General features: G+C 44.2%; 1 protein-coding gene across 3 annotated transcripts in view; it reads right to left on the bottom strand.

The window, feature by feature from the left end:
- The window catches only part of farp1 (FERM, RhoGEF (ARHGEF) and pleckstrin domain protein 1 (chondrocyte-derived)), a 52,747-nt gene that overhangs the window by 1,528 nt on the left and 34,541 nt on the right, over positions 1 to 16,678 (bottom strand). Inside the window, exons 7-26 of one of the 3 annotated variants that reach the window (XM_028980168.1) lie at positions 15,586 to 15,700; positions 14,822 to 14,969; positions 14,398 to 14,493; positions 14,144 to 14,310; positions 13,935 to 14,003; positions 13,617 to 13,692; positions 12,846 to 13,029; positions 8,670 to 8,836; positions 8,200 to 8,289; positions 7,182 to 7,315; positions 5,449 to 5,530; positions 4,687 to 4,924; positions 4,380 to 4,510; positions 4,225 to 4,293; positions 3,294 to 3,383; positions 2,883 to 2,965; positions 2,621 to 2,733; positions 1,989 to 2,152; positions 297 to 404; positions 53 to 204 (exon numbers count right to left, since the gene is read on the bottom strand). In XM_028980168.1, coding sequence (XP_028836001.1) covers positions 53 to 204; positions 297 to 404; positions 1,989 to 2,152; positions 2,621 to 2,733; positions 2,883 to 2,965; positions 3,294 to 3,383; positions 4,225 to 4,293; positions 4,380 to 4,510; positions 4,687 to 4,924; positions 5,449 to 5,530; positions 7,182 to 7,315; positions 8,200 to 8,289; positions 8,670 to 8,836; positions 12,846 to 13,029; positions 13,617 to 13,692; positions 13,935 to 14,003; positions 14,144 to 14,310; positions 14,398 to 14,493; positions 14,822 to 14,969; positions 15,586 to 15,700 — 2,476 coding nt within the window. The remainder of the gene's footprint in view (positions 1 to 52; positions 205 to 296; positions 405 to 1,988; positions 2,153 to 2,620; positions 2,734 to 2,882; positions 2,966 to 3,293; positions 3,384 to 4,224; positions 4,294 to 4,379; positions 4,511 to 4,686; positions 4,925 to 5,448; positions 5,531 to 7,181; positions 7,316 to 8,199; positions 8,290 to 8,669; positions 8,837 to 12,845; positions 13,030 to 13,616; positions 13,693 to 13,934; positions 14,004 to 14,143; positions 14,311 to 14,397; positions 14,494 to 14,821; positions 14,970 to 15,585; positions 15,701 to 16,678) is intronic. The other 2 variants (XM_028980169.1, XM_028980170.1) reach the window with 2 other exon arrangements.

Genomic DNA, 16,678 nt, shown 5'->3' with positions numbered 1-16,678 from the left:
TAATAAATTACTATGGAAACCCTAAGAAACTTGAATTATGTTGAAATCTCACCTCTCAAAAGTGTATTCACTCTCTGATCTGAAGTAGTAGACATGGGATTTGAAGTGAAGTTTGAAAACGTAGTCCTTGTGTATGTTTTCCGACTCCGATGGCATGGTGATGGAGTAGCCAAGCAGGGGTAGGCTGGCCAGTGGGTAGTCATCCTAAATTAAGAACAAACTCATCAAGGTCCTGTTAGAGGCGGATGTGGCATCAGAAGCGACTTCCTGTTCAGTGCTGCTTCACAGCTCCTCACCTGATGTGTTTTGTAGAAGAAGAGGCTGAAGTTGGTGAAGACGACCCAGAGTTTCTGCCAGCCATTGCTGTTCTTAAACTTTCTCAGCAGATTCCCAGACAGCTGGTTCTGAGAGAGAGGTTCAACAAATAGTTCAAACAGAGAACAGTCTATGTAGTGAAAGGATTTCATCACTTGATGATGAAACTTTGTCAAACTTCCTCAGTTTGGCCAATAGATGGCAGTGACACCTAATATTTCCCTTTCCAACTTCAATCAAAATGTGGGGAAATAAATAAGCATGTTATTTTAATGCATAAGGGTTTCAGAATCTGCCATCTAAGCATTGAATTTTCTAATAGCAAAGTGTCAAGTGTCTGGTATGTCAAATGAAATCAAGAGAACATGGTTGGTGGAACCACACAGTATGAACAAGTGTGGGACGCAGAATCATGACAGGTGTGGCACAAGCAACGTGGGCCAAAGTCATGCTGAACTAATGTTTAGCATTAATGTAACTGCAGTAATTGGAGTGAAAGCGCTGATCATGCATCAGGGTTCACTGCAAAAAGTGGCCGTGGTTAAAAAAAGGCGTGGCCATCACTGTGCACCCCGTTTTTTACGTTTAAGTTAAATAGCCCTGGACGCTCAAATAGCCCTCCTAGCTCAAATTCACTGTTCAGGAGGGCCCGCCTTACCTGCCCGTTTCAGGAACGGAGTGGCAATCAATCATTATTTCTGACTGGTGACAACACAGCCAGCTTAACTTGCCATAAACTGGCTTGCATTTGTGCCACACAAAAAAAAATGCAGAGTGATGGGCCCATGACTCAGTTAGACAGCGCATTACATCACCCTACCCCACTCAAAGTGAGGCATTAAAATATTGGAATAATAGTGTGGCATAATAGGAAAAGTTTGAGAACCACTGGTGTAGGACTATGTTCGCATAAGTGAGCTAGAGCCACTTCTCTGAACTCCGAGGTTACCTCTCCACTCCTGAAGGGGTCAGTGAGGAAGAGGCTGAATATCCGGTACCAGCAGACAACAGAGAGAGACACTGGGCCCTGTCATCTAGGCACAAGTGAGGCCACTGAGCCTTATGTTGGACAAGGGTCCTCTAGCACAGATGAACAGAATACACAGAGATGGGACAAGCAAATGGAATGATGGCCAGAGATACGAGGATGGAAGGACGAGAGACAGAAAATGGAAAACAGGAGACGATCAGAGAGAGTATCCAGGGGAGAAAATGTTGATGGTCATTCACACAAAAAATGTCTTCTTAAAAGAAAAACAGCGCTGGGCCATTTAGAATTTATTGATTAAAAACCATAACGAGGTTTTCGTGATCATATTTAACGCCACTGTGTTCTTCTTTTTCTACAAGGGAGCCTATAATAATGGAACCACTGTACATTGTTCTCATGCACAGTATACATTTAATTGCATTTAGTATTATTTAGAAATCCTTCAAAGGCATTTTTGTCAAGTGATGAACAACATAAAAACTGAACTGGGAAAAATGCCACATCAAAGAAAAAGAAGGAGCACCCACACATGCAGGTCACCACTTTCAACAAGCTGAGACATTTACATTGACAGAGTGAATGATGTTAGTGAGAAAATCCTGTAATAACACTCATTCAATAAAAGAATAAAAGATTCAATGACAGAAGACAGAAGAAGCACGTGAGCATGGAAGTCTGGTACCTCCACAGCCACGCTGAAGTCCACCATGGACACGCTGGTGTTCCGGTGCCAGCACACGTGCACGGTAGTGTTGCCGCGGTGAGGCGTCTGTCTTTCCAGGGAGGTACGTGAGGCGCTCAGGTCATCCTCTGACTCTTGATCCATGCTTGGTTCCTCCAGGGATTCTGTAAGGTTAAGAAATGGGAAGATATTATAATTTACATAGCACCTATTTTACAGATACAGTAACAGTAAATTAAATAAAAAGTTATAAAGCGTAATTTAGCCAAATCGAAAACAAATAAAATATGTGTGCAATTATGACAACTGAATAGGTTTAAATTAAAGCACAATTAAGAAAATGCTAAGATAAAGGGCAATAGAGATCAATAATAAATTAAGTTATCTATAGTCTATTTCATATAATTTTAAAACTGTGCCTTTTATCAAACAAAGATTCTGGGCATTCAACTTCTACAGCTAGCAGAACCAGGATAAAATTAATGTCCATGAGACATAGTAGTAGCGTTACATCAGCAGGAACAACCATGTTTAGATGGTGACATTAACACTTAGTGAAGGGACGTGTCAAATGATCAAATCAGCATCCATTCACACAGAATACATGAGAAGGAAAGGACACATGAACCTACTGCTGTCAGTCAGACTGCTGGCCAGGATCTCGGGGGAAGGACCGTTGCACTTGTCGGTGAGTTCAATAGCCATCCTGATGTCATCCACCCACTTCTCCATCTCTGCCGCTGAGCTAATATAGAAATGCAGTAGGTGATGCAATTAGTAAATGAAGTGACGTACTTCTTATAGAATTTGACACGGCAGGGGAAAACATGAGGATTTCATTTCCTCTATGAAATCCGTCTCAACAAAACCGATGAATCCAAGGCAAGAACATACCTGGCTGCTACCACCACCGACTGCCGGTTTCCAGACAGAGTGAAGGAGTGAGGAACTCCCCATTCATCCTCACTCTCTCTGATCTACAAAACAAATAGTTGAGGTCAATTCCCGCTCTGTAACACAATGTTTACGCAATACATTATAAAATCGGTTCGGTATGGTGTTGCTTTTTGACAGAATGCTTGTTCTGTATTCAATTTTAGAACTACAGCTATAAAAATCTGAAAACCATTAAAATCCATTCATTGTATGTTAGGCACTAAGCAAAGATTTAACTTCACACGACACAATGATTAAAAAAAGAAACAATGGAAAGGGAGATAATCCCAGCTCATCACTTCATGGCCAGTGTATGATCAGAAATATCATTAAGATCCAAAGTGCATTTACGTTTATGGTGAGACTTACCGTTATGCCATACAGGGGTAGCTGTCCATGTACTTTAAACTGATTGGACGTGGTCATTCCGCGACTTGTGTAGAGAAGCACATCACTGAACTAAAAAGGATCAAGAAGAGACAATATTCACCAGCCACTACTGCCTATAAGGTCCCCTGACATGAATTTTTTTTCTCTATCAGTCTTGTTGGTCCCCTAATACTGTATCTGAAGTCTCTTTTTATGAAATTCAGCCTTGGTGCAGAGTTACAGCCACTTTGATCCAGTCCCACAATAACATTTCCCAGGATGCAATGTTTCTGTGCCTGTAGCTTTAAATGCAAATGAGGAGGAGAGAGGCGGGACAAGGAGGAGAGCGACCTATCAGAACTGAGGGGACATTCATCATCAACACCATTCATGTTTGGCGCAGTCAATTGTGTCTGCGTTTTAATTTTTACATCAAATCACCAAGCAACTGTAATGCGTTGCATATTTGGAAGCCATGGCGGTATGGGAGGGGTGGGAAATTCTGTGTGTGGACAAAGCATGAAAAATGGGAGGTAACCTTTCCCCTTATGTCGTCATAAGGGGACCAATTCCAGACCTGAACACCTGAGCTGCCGCTCTCTGAACAGCAAAGCAGAATTAACAAAGCGCACTTTATACATATCGCCATTTCTATCCACTGCAGGACCATAGACAGGCTAGGGGAACTCGTATTAATGTTAAATAAAAGTGAAGTGAAGTGATGAAAGTCATGATAAGGGACCTTTAACAGCTTCTCAATCCTGTAGGGACCATGCGCTACTGCTCTTCCGCCTCAAGAATCAGCTGCGTAGAGAGCTTGTATTATCTATTATCAAGTATCTACATCTTATTAATACACATTAACGGCAAGGAATGTTGTCATAAAGTACAAGATAAATAAAGGTGCAGATCTAAAGAAAGCAAACATTACCAGGAAGAACATCCTTTGCTGCAGGCCTTTTCCAGACAGCTTACTGAGACACCCAAGCCTGATGAATTCCTGCCAAGAGGGGAAAAATTGTGAAATGCAGATGATCTGCACACCTGATTTCACCATGTTCAGCGGCCTTCAGAGAGACCCCTCACCCGCCCGGGAATTGCAAGATTGTCGATGCCAGTCAAGTCTTTCTTCAGCTCCAGAAGTTTCTGGAAGTTCTCCATCTTGATCATGGTACCATGGAGTTGGGAGATCATCTCGGATATGTCTGCAAGTGCAGCTGTAACCGAAACAGGGTTTGGCATAGGTATTTTATGCCATTTTTTTATTTCTAACCATGACCCCTTCCTATTCATTTGAAACAAACTTCAGACAGACAATTTTTTTTAACAATATTAATTTCAACAGTTTTAGAGTTGCTTTAACAGTCACTAGCGTGTCCATCGAGCATGTTACCTCTGGAATCCCTGAAGTCTTCGTGTGTCGGTGGGTAATGTTTGCACAGGCGCTCCAGGATCTGCTTATAGTGCATGAGGCGATGCATGGGGCGCAGGAAGAAGATGTTGAGGGGCAGGTAGCAGACCTTCTGTAGCTCAAAGTCCCGGCAGAGTCCATCCAGCTTCCGCGAGCTCCGGCAAGTCTGTTCCAGCTCCAGCAGAGCCTCTGAGTGCTTGTGGAGGTGAGGTGTCAGCAGCTGAGAGAGACAACACAGGAAACAGGGACCAGGTTGATCCACATCCAGGTCTTCACCAGGAGACATGACATTTGTTTATATTGTAAGCTACTCTGAACCCTACATTGCTAAATATAAATTAATAAAAATTGTCACTTACTCCCACACACCTCAATTTAGAGTACAGAAAAAAAAACAAAAAAATTTGATGTAATAAAAACATTTCCGTTTGGGTCAAAATGTCACTAAAGTCTGATTGTTTTTTTTTTTATTAATTTAGTTTAATACAGACAAGACCAAGCCATTCATTACATGGCTTAGATGAACCAGTCTAGACCATTTTATAAACAATTTTTACACGTTCTTTAGTCAATATTCTTCCAGAGTCATGTATACTGCTTACTTGCTTACTTTTTCTTTGTCAGACTACATAATCCAGGACTATGAAACAATGTTTCTTCAGACATGCGGCACTATAGCGACACCAGCAACATATAATTAGCAGTCTGAACTATTCTGGGGTAAAGTTAATACAACATTCCAACCTTTAGGCCATGGATGTTTTTCAGCATGATGTCCCCGATGCGCTGGTAGTCTCCTTTGATGTGGGCATTAGAACGACCTTCCCTGTGGTAAAAGGTAAGGAAACGTGGTTGTTTCTAATGTTCTTGCACACTTATGTTCTCAGACCATTTAAGAGACGACTGCTAAGAACTTGTTTTTGGCTGGGACTAGTAACAGCATATTATTCAATCTCTAAATGCCTATTTCTATGGAAAGTAGAGCTCTGCCAAGTCTGAATCAGAATCATCCGAATATCTTTTCTGTCACTGTAACAAAACAGTACAACACAATTAGGTGTCGTCCCTGAGCCGGAGAGGTATCTATAAATATATAATAAGAAGAGTTTAAAAAGGAGAAAGATAGTGTATATACTGATATTATACAAAAGATCATACAAATATGATACAAAATATAAAATTGTACTTTAAGAAATGAGATAAGTAAAAAATCTAGCTCCATGGGAATCTATTCTGTTGAATTATATAATCATGTAACCTACAACCTATAAGTGTATGTTTTTACTTTTGTTGCAAGAGCCATGGAAAGTAATTGCAAATAAATTGCAAATAAATTTAATACACAAGCCACAAGTTTATAAAAGTTATTAAATAAATTGCATTTTCCCTGTTTGGCCAGTAGATGTCTCTTCAGACCAACAGGTCCTACGCACGTTTGAGTATAGTCTGTCAGCCACTGTGTAATCCCTGGAAAAATTCACCCCATCGCCCTCAACTGTCAGAGCACCAGAGGTGCGTCAGTCGTCAGTCAGTCCTCAGTTGCATCGATCCAGAGTTGTCCAGAAAATATCCTCCTCACCGTGCTACCGCACCATCGACAAATCGGCATTTCTGAGCATGATCAGCAAATGGGCAGCAGAGGCAACCGGTTCAAGACCACTCACGTTCAGATTTCATTACTGCTCAGGTCTCCAAATGCCAGACAAGCCCCAGCCTGTTTAGAAAGTGACCGCATTGATGAGCGTCCACATTAAAGGATGCTCTGGATTCTAGGAGAAGGAGGAATCTGACTGACAGGCAGGCGCTGCATGGGTTCAAGGTGGGTACAACCCACCCAATGTCGCCACCATCCACAGGGCATCTGAGGCTCAGAATAATCTCTTTCTGTGGAAGCGACTTGCAACAATACGGAGGGGAAATGATCTGCGCCCTAGGGTTGCCATGACTACCACAGGACCCATGTGTTCTGAGGGGATGAATCAGGCAGGACATGCTCTGACAGCAGACAGATCAGAAAGAATGAGCCCTGGAGCCTAGTGTGAAGGATTCTCCTCATTGTAGTTTAATGCAAAGACTCAAAGACACAGATCTCAGTCTTCTCTAGCAGACCAGATTGTGCTGAAAGGTTTTGATTATCAGGATATAATTCCCTTTTAACATGTATCAGTACCACTGTACCTGGGACTGTACTAGGACTAAAACTGATAAACCCAGAAAGGTTCTAGGGAATGACGGACCATGATCCGAGCCAGATGGAGTGGATCATTATTAACCTGCTGTGATGTGGTCTGTATACATCCTGGCTTTAAAGATACTCAACACCGGCTCATCTAGACAAAGGGGGATAATGTACGCCTCAGTCCAGGGATATCGGACGCTGTGTAATTGCTGTTTTGAGTTGGACATGAAAGAAACTCATGCATCACCTGGACTCAGAACTGCAAGGCACACACACACACACACACACACACACATACCACTGGGCCAGCCTCTGTTCCACCTCCTTCAGAAACGCCTCATGGAACTTGTAGACAGGCTCAAAATTGGCAAATATCAAATTCTTCAGGGAGTCTGGCAAAGCCTCTTCTTTCCCCATGGATTTCTGGAAGGACTGAGAAGAGAGGAACGGACACAGAACATCTGTCACAGAACATTTCAGGCTCTAAAATTAACACCTGACAGCAGGGCACTGCAAAGAGCTTCCTGCATAGATTCAGCACAACGATTATTCACAGATTTCAGAGAGTGAGGAGACTAAAGACTGCACAAGCAAAGGCATGAATATTTTATAAAACGGCCCGATGCTTGCCATATACAGAGGCCACAGTGTCCCTGCAGATTTTTTTTATATATATATTTATATTGCAGTCTTTGAAAACATGTATTTCTCTCCCGTTCAGTACTACTGAGGGAGAGATTTTCAGAAGCAAGATGCTGAATGGTTTATGGAGATCCAGGGCTACTGGAAGCAGCTGGGGCGGATGGGTGGAAGCAGGAGCTGAAGGTGCAGCGCAGCTGTTGGGCAACACTGGTTCGGGCGGGGCGCCGCAGGGTTTCCTGCAGGGGCGTTCAGATCCAGGGGCCAAGGAAAATATTTATGAGACGTGTAAAAGCATCAGGCCCTCCGACACACGGGCGCACGCACACACTCCACCACATCCCCACATGAAAGGGGCTGGAGAAGCCAAGCTGGGTACAGAAGAAACGACAGAGGAACAAGAGAACGGGCGGGTTCTGTTTGTTCTTGAGAATAAATCCCTCGTTCCCCCATGCCCCCTTCCAGTACCAGCTTCATAAGTGATTACATATTCCCGTTTTTTAACGCACAGGAGGAAAATGGTAAAAAAAAAAAGCACGTTCTGGGTGAAGCCCACGTCCATATTACTCAGCTGTGCTCTCAGCGAAGTGTTTACTGCTGACCCAGTGACCACAAGGCGCTCATGTCTGGTGGTGAGTAAATGGGCCGGTGTTTACAGAGTCAACACCGGAACTTACCACAGTGATGACCTCCAGGTCCTTCAGATATGTCCGCTCCGTCATCAGGAGTTCTTTGGCAATGAAGTAAGCCTTGTCAGTGGGAAACCGCTGGAGTGAATACAAGGGAAGAGTAAGTCCACGTGATCTAGAACTTTACCTCAGTAGAGGGACTCGTCTGGGGAGTCCGAAGTCTGGTTTTGGTATTCGGTGTGCCTAATAAAATCCAGTCTTGTGGAAAAAGAAACAATTGAAATGAGTTAAATGGGGCAACAGCCAAGGACAAACAAGGCTTCTGTTCCCCGTGCGTGCGTACGTATCCGCCTCAGTCCCAAATACGTGGGAATTCAGGCTGCCGTTTCTGGGTCTTTTTCTATTCTAAGCAGCCCACAGGGGCTATGAAATAAGAAAAAAATGGCTGCTGTCCCAGCTTACTGCCTCCCCACCCCACCCTGAAACACAGCTGATGCCTCCCTCCCCGAAAGACAAACCTTCCTCCGAACCTCATCCTCGTCGTCCGTGCGGACGAAGCCGGCGTCTGTCAGCAGGGGGCTGGTGAGGGGGGAGGGCTGCCGGCCATCTGGGCTCCGTCCCTGAAGGGGGGTCTGGCCGTTCACCACCGGGGAGTCGTCCAGACGCGGGCTGCTCCTGACGGGACCTGGAGGAAGCAGGACGGGGAGACGTGGACCAATTAATTCCAGAAATCCCTCCAGAGCCAACAAACAGTTGAATGGCTGGAGCGTTACGATGGTGAGAGTTTGGGGGTCCGGTGCTGGCCATTCCGACTCAAATTCAGAATCTGACTGTACTTACTCAACACATCCAGGTGAAAAACTGACATTAAAACAAGACAGTTACTACAACTACATCACTACACAGACACTACGTCACTACAATGTCAAGATACTTGCCCCGGACAGTTCACCGCACGTGGCGGCCGATGCACAGAACCAGGGCATGAGTGCTCATGCGTGCTTCCATGAGGATGGATTTAGCAGGCAGGAGAGTTGCGGAAGTAGCACAAACCCGAACACAAAAAAAATTAAAATTTCACACAAACACACACACACAAACTCATACATACCTAGCAGTACACAAAAAATACACTAACTACCACCACCGCTACCCTACCACAATCACAAGACAAGGAAGGGACGCTACAGCCTAAAAGGGGGGGAACCACAGGACAACGTCCAGCCAGCAATGAAAACAGGAGTCCTGCTCCATGAAGGTGAACTTTATTCCCACTAGTGCACGGTTACAGCAACACAAATGATGGGGAGCCCACTGAAGTCTATCTACAACACAACATCTCGTACATTACAGCCACTAGAGAGTTTCTTACACAGTGTGAATAGTCCCAGTTCATATTTCTGGCCCTTATTTAATTAGTCCAATAGCGGGCGAAGTGGGCCATCGGTGTAAAGACACAGTGGAACAGAAAGTAGAACATTCACAGCCAGCTTTACAGGTCACATTGTCTAGTTAGGCAGCAAAAATGCGCTTTTGCATGTTTTTGCAGTGTGGTCCTAATTAATCCTGTGCTGGATGGACAATAGAGGGGTAACCTGCAAACATAAATCATGCAGGGCATGACAGGTTTGTACATCAGTAGACACAGTGGTGGCAGGTTCACAGCCATGGTGCCAGGACATAAGACGAGGGAGACACCGAACCAGTGGTCCGTCCCCCATCAGTTCGCGTGACCTGACTTCCTTCAGAAAAGAGGCTGTCCAGCAACTTCTCACCTACCCCGTAACACACCCTGTGTGTTCTACACCACAGTAGAACACAATACAATGACAATGGTATTACTGTGGTATACACACTTACAAACAATTATTTTCAATTGCTACACCAGAAAAAAAAGGTAGTCTAAGAATTTATCCTTCATTCTGAACTATGCAACTGTAATATAAACTGTGCTGTGTTTTTGTGACAGAAGGTTTATAAAACAAAACAAAAAAAAAAACAGATGAAAATAATGAATATTAAAAAATAAAAGGGCCTTAAAACGCCCACATATGGTACCTTCGTTTTTTTCCTCAATGCACTTTCATTTTGTCCCTCAACTTTAGGATCATTTACAGCATGCTGAAACCCTGTTTCCATCAGTTAACAAGACGAGTGCAATAAAGGGAACCCATACGAACCATGCACATCCTGTCCTGTCATGAAATGTAAGACAAACGTCTCACTGTGGCACAAGTTGGAAAAATATGGTCAAAAAGACATTAAAGCAAGACATTGAGAGAAAAGCACGTCTTTGATTACATGCTTGCAGGAATCGTGTTAAAACCGTTTTTAGTGAGGACCCAATGTGCCCAGTGGGATAACACTGACAGCGCAGCAACGCGTCCGGCAGAGGAGAGAAACAGAGGAAATCAGCATTCCACAAGTACAATACATGCTTACAGGACAGCGCTTACATCGGAGACACACTCTTCCTTTCTTTCCTCAGCAAATGCATAGCACAGCCCATGACTGGCCAAACATATGACAATGATGAAAATGAAATCAGTGGGCATTCTCCAGCATTAAAAAAAAACATTATGAATAAAAAATTATAATAAAATAAAATGCAAAAGATTGTTCACAACGCATGCTGGGAAATAAGAAGACATTACGAAAACATGCCAGGCACTAGTGGTGGTGTTGAGTAGTGCTGTGAGATGGTGTGTTTAGGTAGTACTGGGCAATATGGCATAAAGTTTTATTTATATATATGCATAACTGTACATACATACAGGAGACTAAGGATCAAAGATGTTTTATGGTTTCCCTCAACAGACCTACACAATATCACCTACTGACCAATGAGTGAAAGCTCCTCAACTACAGCGTGCGGCATCACTCAAACAAGGGAAGACGCTGGACTAAAAGCAAGATCTAAAGAAGTGTGTGCATTTTTAATAAATGTGTGTGTAAAGGAGGAAGCTATGTAAAATCTGTCAACAACTACAAATCTTCTAGGGGGTGTAAAAATACACATTTAGATTTGAAAGGAAAGGGCACATGCATTATAATTCCAATTACAAGCTACATTGATTTTCATTTGTGACTTCATTTCATTTGTCACTACATACAAGTAAAAAGTAAACACTTACTGATAATCATTCAAGCATGGTGTGTGTGTGTGTGTGTGTGTGTGCAGCTGTTGTCAGTGTTGATCTGTAAGAGCTACTTTTTCATTTTGTTAACTTGTTATGCTAATTTAATCCTTCCCAGTCTGCACAGAATAAACATACGTGTCAAAGCAAACGCATAACCGAATATTAAAGGGCGCGCTAATTAACCCCAGTTTTATACAGCGCAGACTAGACAGGGACGTTGCGACTCTTGGCACTTTGTGAGAAGCCCTCTCTTTTTTTATATTTATATATATATTTTTTTCTTTTAAACTTCCTCCAAGCAGAAAGAGACATAAAGCCAAAGACATGAGCTCAGCGCAAATTGCAAACAGATCTGCAGACGCTTCTCGCATTACAGAATTACAGAAGCGCTCAGGAAGCGACGGCCTGAAGTGTGCCACAGTGCACTGTGGAACAGCAGAGAGCAGTTAAGCCGTCTCTGTTTCTTGCTTTAAATACACTTAATGCAATTAACCCAGTTAGCCAATTATTAAACGAGGGTATAGCTCACGGTCTAGCAGCTGAACACCCGGGCACCATCCTCTTCTTCCCCCACATCCATCTCTTCGTCCAGCTGCAAGCTGCCGAAGGAGAAATTGCTCCTGGAAATGGGGGAGGAGTTGGCTGCCCCGGGGTTCCCGTACACCAGCGGTTGCCTGTACGAGCTGCTCCCGGCATCCGACTCGGTGTCACTAGACTCCGTCCCGCTGCTGGTGGAGCCATCGATCATCTGCACGCACCCCGGCCTGTCGTTGGCACCCAATCGACTGTTATACTGCCTCTGGATGCTGCTGGACTTGGCCTGGTTTGGCACCGTGAGCCCACTGGTGGCCATGCGGCGCTCCAGAGCTGCCATGCGCTCAGCCCTGGACACGAATGGCGGAGACTCTGACGAGGTAGAGCTAATCTGACTGAGGATGATGGGATCGGTGTCAGAGCGATTGCGCAGGCCGTTCTGGAGTTTCTGCGGGTGCGCTGGGCGGTTGGTGACGGGGGAGTAGCTGGCATAATGCGCTGCGTCTAGCCCCGGGCGGACGTTGCTCAGGTAGCGGCTACTGTCGTCCCAGTGAGATGAGCGGCCACTGTGACCGTTGTGCCCAGCGTGGCTCAGCGAGCTCGTCCGGTAAAAGCTGCTCACTATCGGGCTGGAGCCTGAGCTCCGAGTGCCCTTCGCGTGGCTCCTCATAAGACCGCGCCTATCTCCACTGCGGAACAGGTCGTCCACAAAAGTACTGTGTAGAGGTGTGGGAATGGACCCGTTCCCGTACGATACGGACAGATCTCCATCTCTGAACTCGCGGTTTGTGACGGGGCAATTTTTCCCTGACCCCTGACCCACCCTGTCACCATGGTGCACCCCATTTATCATGCCACGCCTACCCCCTTGGACCACTGGTTCATCCTCATCATTGTCATACGTGTGGGAGCGTGACCTGTTCACATGGCCCATTAGCAAGTCATACTCGCTATCTATGTCACTGCCGTCTATGTATGGAATGGATGAGCTGCTGCCCTTGGCGGCGCGTGAGGCTGGACCTGTGCTGATGGTCTCGGGCGGCTGCTGCGTCCGAGGCCGGGGAGGGGAGGGGTGTAACCCCTCGTGGCGTCCGTTGGGCTGTGTGGCTGGGCCTCCTCGGGGGTTCTCCACTACGGCCTGAGTGGAGCCTGGTCTGAGTGGGGTGTCGGTCTGGTCCCCGGAAGTGCTGCTCGCCCTGTGTCTCTGAAAAGACATTAAAATGGCAAACTGGCTTTCATGGTCATTAAGTTTATTTCAAATTCATAGCACAAAACCAATAATAGGGCAGTGGTGGACTAGCAGTTAAGGAAGTGGCCCCATAATCAAAAGGTTGCCGGTTCAAATCCCGATCCGCCAAGGTGGCACTGTGGTACCACTGAGCAAAGCACCGTCCCCACACACTGCTCCCCGGGGCGCCTGTCATGGCTGCCCACTGTTCACCAAGGGTGATTGGTTAAATGCAGAGGACAAATTTCACAGTGTGCTGTGCTGCAGTGTATCACAATGACAATCACTTCTCAAATAAACAGCAGGAACAACACATTTAATTTCCAGTTAATAGAGGGAACAATTTCCAAAGGTGCATCTGAAATGATATGTACATTCTTCAAAATGGTGCTAGATTGAAGCACAAGCTGATGTACGCATATATCAAAAGAATATTTAAATACATATATTATCTCAATATGTACTTTATAACAGTGGTAGAGTTACTGCTATGTAGCCAGAAACCCTAAATAGCAACAATTCCTAACTTGGTATAGGAAACCGTATAGCAGGGTGACACTGACCTCTCTTGGGCCTTCAGAGGTCAGGTGCGTGGGCAGAGAAGTCTGGCTGCTGCTGAACTGGATCCTGCTGTGTTTTCTGGGAGACGGCAAAAAAAGGAGAAAATGGCAGGAAAAGAATAACAAACGCTGCGCATTCTAGATGCAGAATCTTTGTAAACTGCTTTGTAAATGCTGGGTGGAGAGGAAACTGACTGAATTATAGATCTAAGAATGAGAGCCTTGCAGCTTCCAGCTCAAGCGTCGGCTTACTGCTGACAGGATGACTGATGTTCACTGACTGCAGCTTTAACCCTTCAGTGGTTTCAAAAAAAGACCCACCTTTCAAATGGAATCTTCTTGAATTCTGAGTCTTTGACGTAATCTATGATCTGCCTCTGTGTGCGACCACTGAAAGGGAAAGAAGAAGGAAACTTAGCGTGATGAAATCATTTTCTTTTGGTAAATGCTTCAAAAATGCTTCAGTGCTTCAATTCACTCTCTGCATTTAATGCCATGAGTTTGCTGGTGAATGTTCAGTATCCACTTACCTAAACCTGAAAGAGGATCCACGGGTGAAAAGCACCGGCTTGGGCTTGGGCTTGGGCTCCTCAAAAAGGCGGAAAAAGGCATGGTACTCTACGCAAATCTTCCAAAATACCTTGCAGCAGTCACGGCTGCCCATCAAGAACTCCAGGGTGTCTTGGCAGTTACTCTGCTATGAAATGAGAAAAATAGCCCATCATGAACTGAAAGATGAGTGTTTGATAGATAAACACAACATACAGAAGCTTACATGACTTACATTTATGTCTGGCCTCAGTTTAATGAGAAATCGTTTCCTCTTGAAGCTCAGCTTCCGTACCTTTGACCAGTTGAATGCATTGATTTTGGTATGTCCCTATGAAAGGTATAAGTGGTTAAACCCCTGAGCATGTCTTCATCTGAGGTAGAATGAAAAATTTATTTTAAGAATGAAGAAAGGAAAACAGACACACACACACACTTCTGGTCTTCCATCTGGTCTCCTAATATTAAACAGGTGGAGCATATTACAACTTTTCCAAATTCAACACAGGCCATTAAATCAGTCATGTCCAACATTTCCCAGAAATTGGAAATGTTGAACCCAAATACCCTCAATCAGCCCAAGATGATGAGTGGTCAGGTCACGTGGTTTCCCCCAATGGCTACAGTCTAGCACAAGACGAACGTTCCTCGCTGCTCACCTGGAAGACCAGGACGCCGGTGTGGGCTACAGCCAGGCTGAGTCTGCTGCCTTCCCGGTCCTTGGCTGGATGGAGCCGAATCCCGTACATCTCCAGCTTGCGTGCAACCTCCAGCAGCTGGAAGTCTGACTCAGCTGGCGTCTGACCTCTGCAAAAAAGAAAAATATTGAAGGAAGAAATCAGATCCTGCAGTCATTTATTAAGCAAGTAAGTCTTGCTTTAGAAAGATTTAAGTTAACATAATAAATATGTACACACAAAAAAACACAAATCAAGTGTATTTGAGGCTAAGATGCAACATTTCTGAAAAAGAAAAAAAAAGTTCATATCAGATCTCAGAAAATGACTTCCTGTTTCCTGTATGGGCATTTTAATTAGCACTTCCTTCCTCTGCTTGGTGAAATAGTAGCTGGCACCAGTCACAAGACGATTGAGGAAAAATGAACTTTATCAGTCACAACAGCCACTTCAGCATAATTTACAAATTAATGTTGTGTAGATGTTAGACTATTCTGGTTCCACTGGACAGAAACCTCGAAGAAACCACATTTAAAAAAAAAACAGTACCTTGAGACTAGAAATGTTGGGTGTGTTTCTGTATCACCCACACAGGTTCTGACTGCACTTCTTTGTAATTTTGCACATGGAACTAATCACTCTAATACGGCCACAGCAGTTACTTCATCATTAACATCCACAACAGTGATCATGGAAAACCATAAAAAAAGCCAGAAATGCCCAGAAATGGCACACATGCTACTCACACGTGCTTGCGGTGGAAGTCCACGATCTTGTCCATCAAGGCATCTTGCTCTGAGATGTATTTATTGTTGAGCAGGTGCTGCCGACACTGGGCTTCTTCAAAGTCCCCAATCTCCGCTGTTGCATAAAACTACATGTTAACGGGTCTCTTTCACGATTCAGAAAAAGCACAGCATTGCCAAATGGAATGGCGGGACCTTGACAGTTGACTTAATCAAATCAGAATTGCATTTATTGACCAAGTATGTGAGTGGAATTTGATTACAGCCAATGGTGTCTCACAAGCACAAAAGTATAATACAACAACAATATACAATATATATAGTCAAAACGATTACAAATGACAGAAATAATACAAGTTGATAGCCCAACAACCTCCTTCTGGCAAAAAAATAAAGAATATATATAAAATGTTATATACATTGATATACATATACACACACACACACACACACACATATATATATATTTCCTCCCCAGCAACTAACTTTATATTCGGTTCTCTGGTTGAAATACTGCTGTTTAGGATCCAGCTGTTGGTGTTGTTGCTAGGCAACATCACTGAGTCAGCACTCAGGATGGTAACAGATGCATATTTAAGGCAAGTAGACCATGGAAGAACAGCCTTTATTAGCTCAAGCTCATTCTATTAGCACTTTCTGTGTGTTCCCACATTACAGTAATATGAGCTTTACACACCATTACGCACAGCCGGCTGTCCCAGGGTCAGAATGAGGTAGCAAGGACATGATGTGTATTCAGCTGTCAAAGGTTCACGTTGGTTTGGTCATACTGGCCACAAAATGACTTTCACTAAGTGTCTGCCTTGTCTCCTGTAAGCCTTTCCGTATTGCCATTAAACATTTCACCAAGGTGAAAGGCTGCCCAGTCTCCATAGCAACCAAGTGATTTGCAATTTGTTGCATGGTACAGCGGACACCACTGGGAGACTGCTCAGTGAGAGTGATATCCCAAAACCTAAATCTGCCCCACCTATGCGTCTGTAGCCATTTAATAAATTTGTAGCTGGTGATAGTTCATGCCATTCTCAGCATCTGTATTAAAAACTGCATCAGAGTCCAGGGAAAGCAGTTC

This window comes from Denticeps clupeoides, chromosome 5, assembly GCF_900700375.1.
Source record: "Denticeps clupeoides chromosome 5, fDenClu1.1, whole genome shotgun sequence".
NCBI lineage: Eukaryota > Metazoa > Chordata > Actinopteri > Clupeiformes > Denticipitidae > Denticeps > Denticeps clupeoides.
The sequence above is the reverse complement of the archived record's forward strand: the minus strand, read 5'-3'. Positions and strand labels throughout refer to the sequence as shown.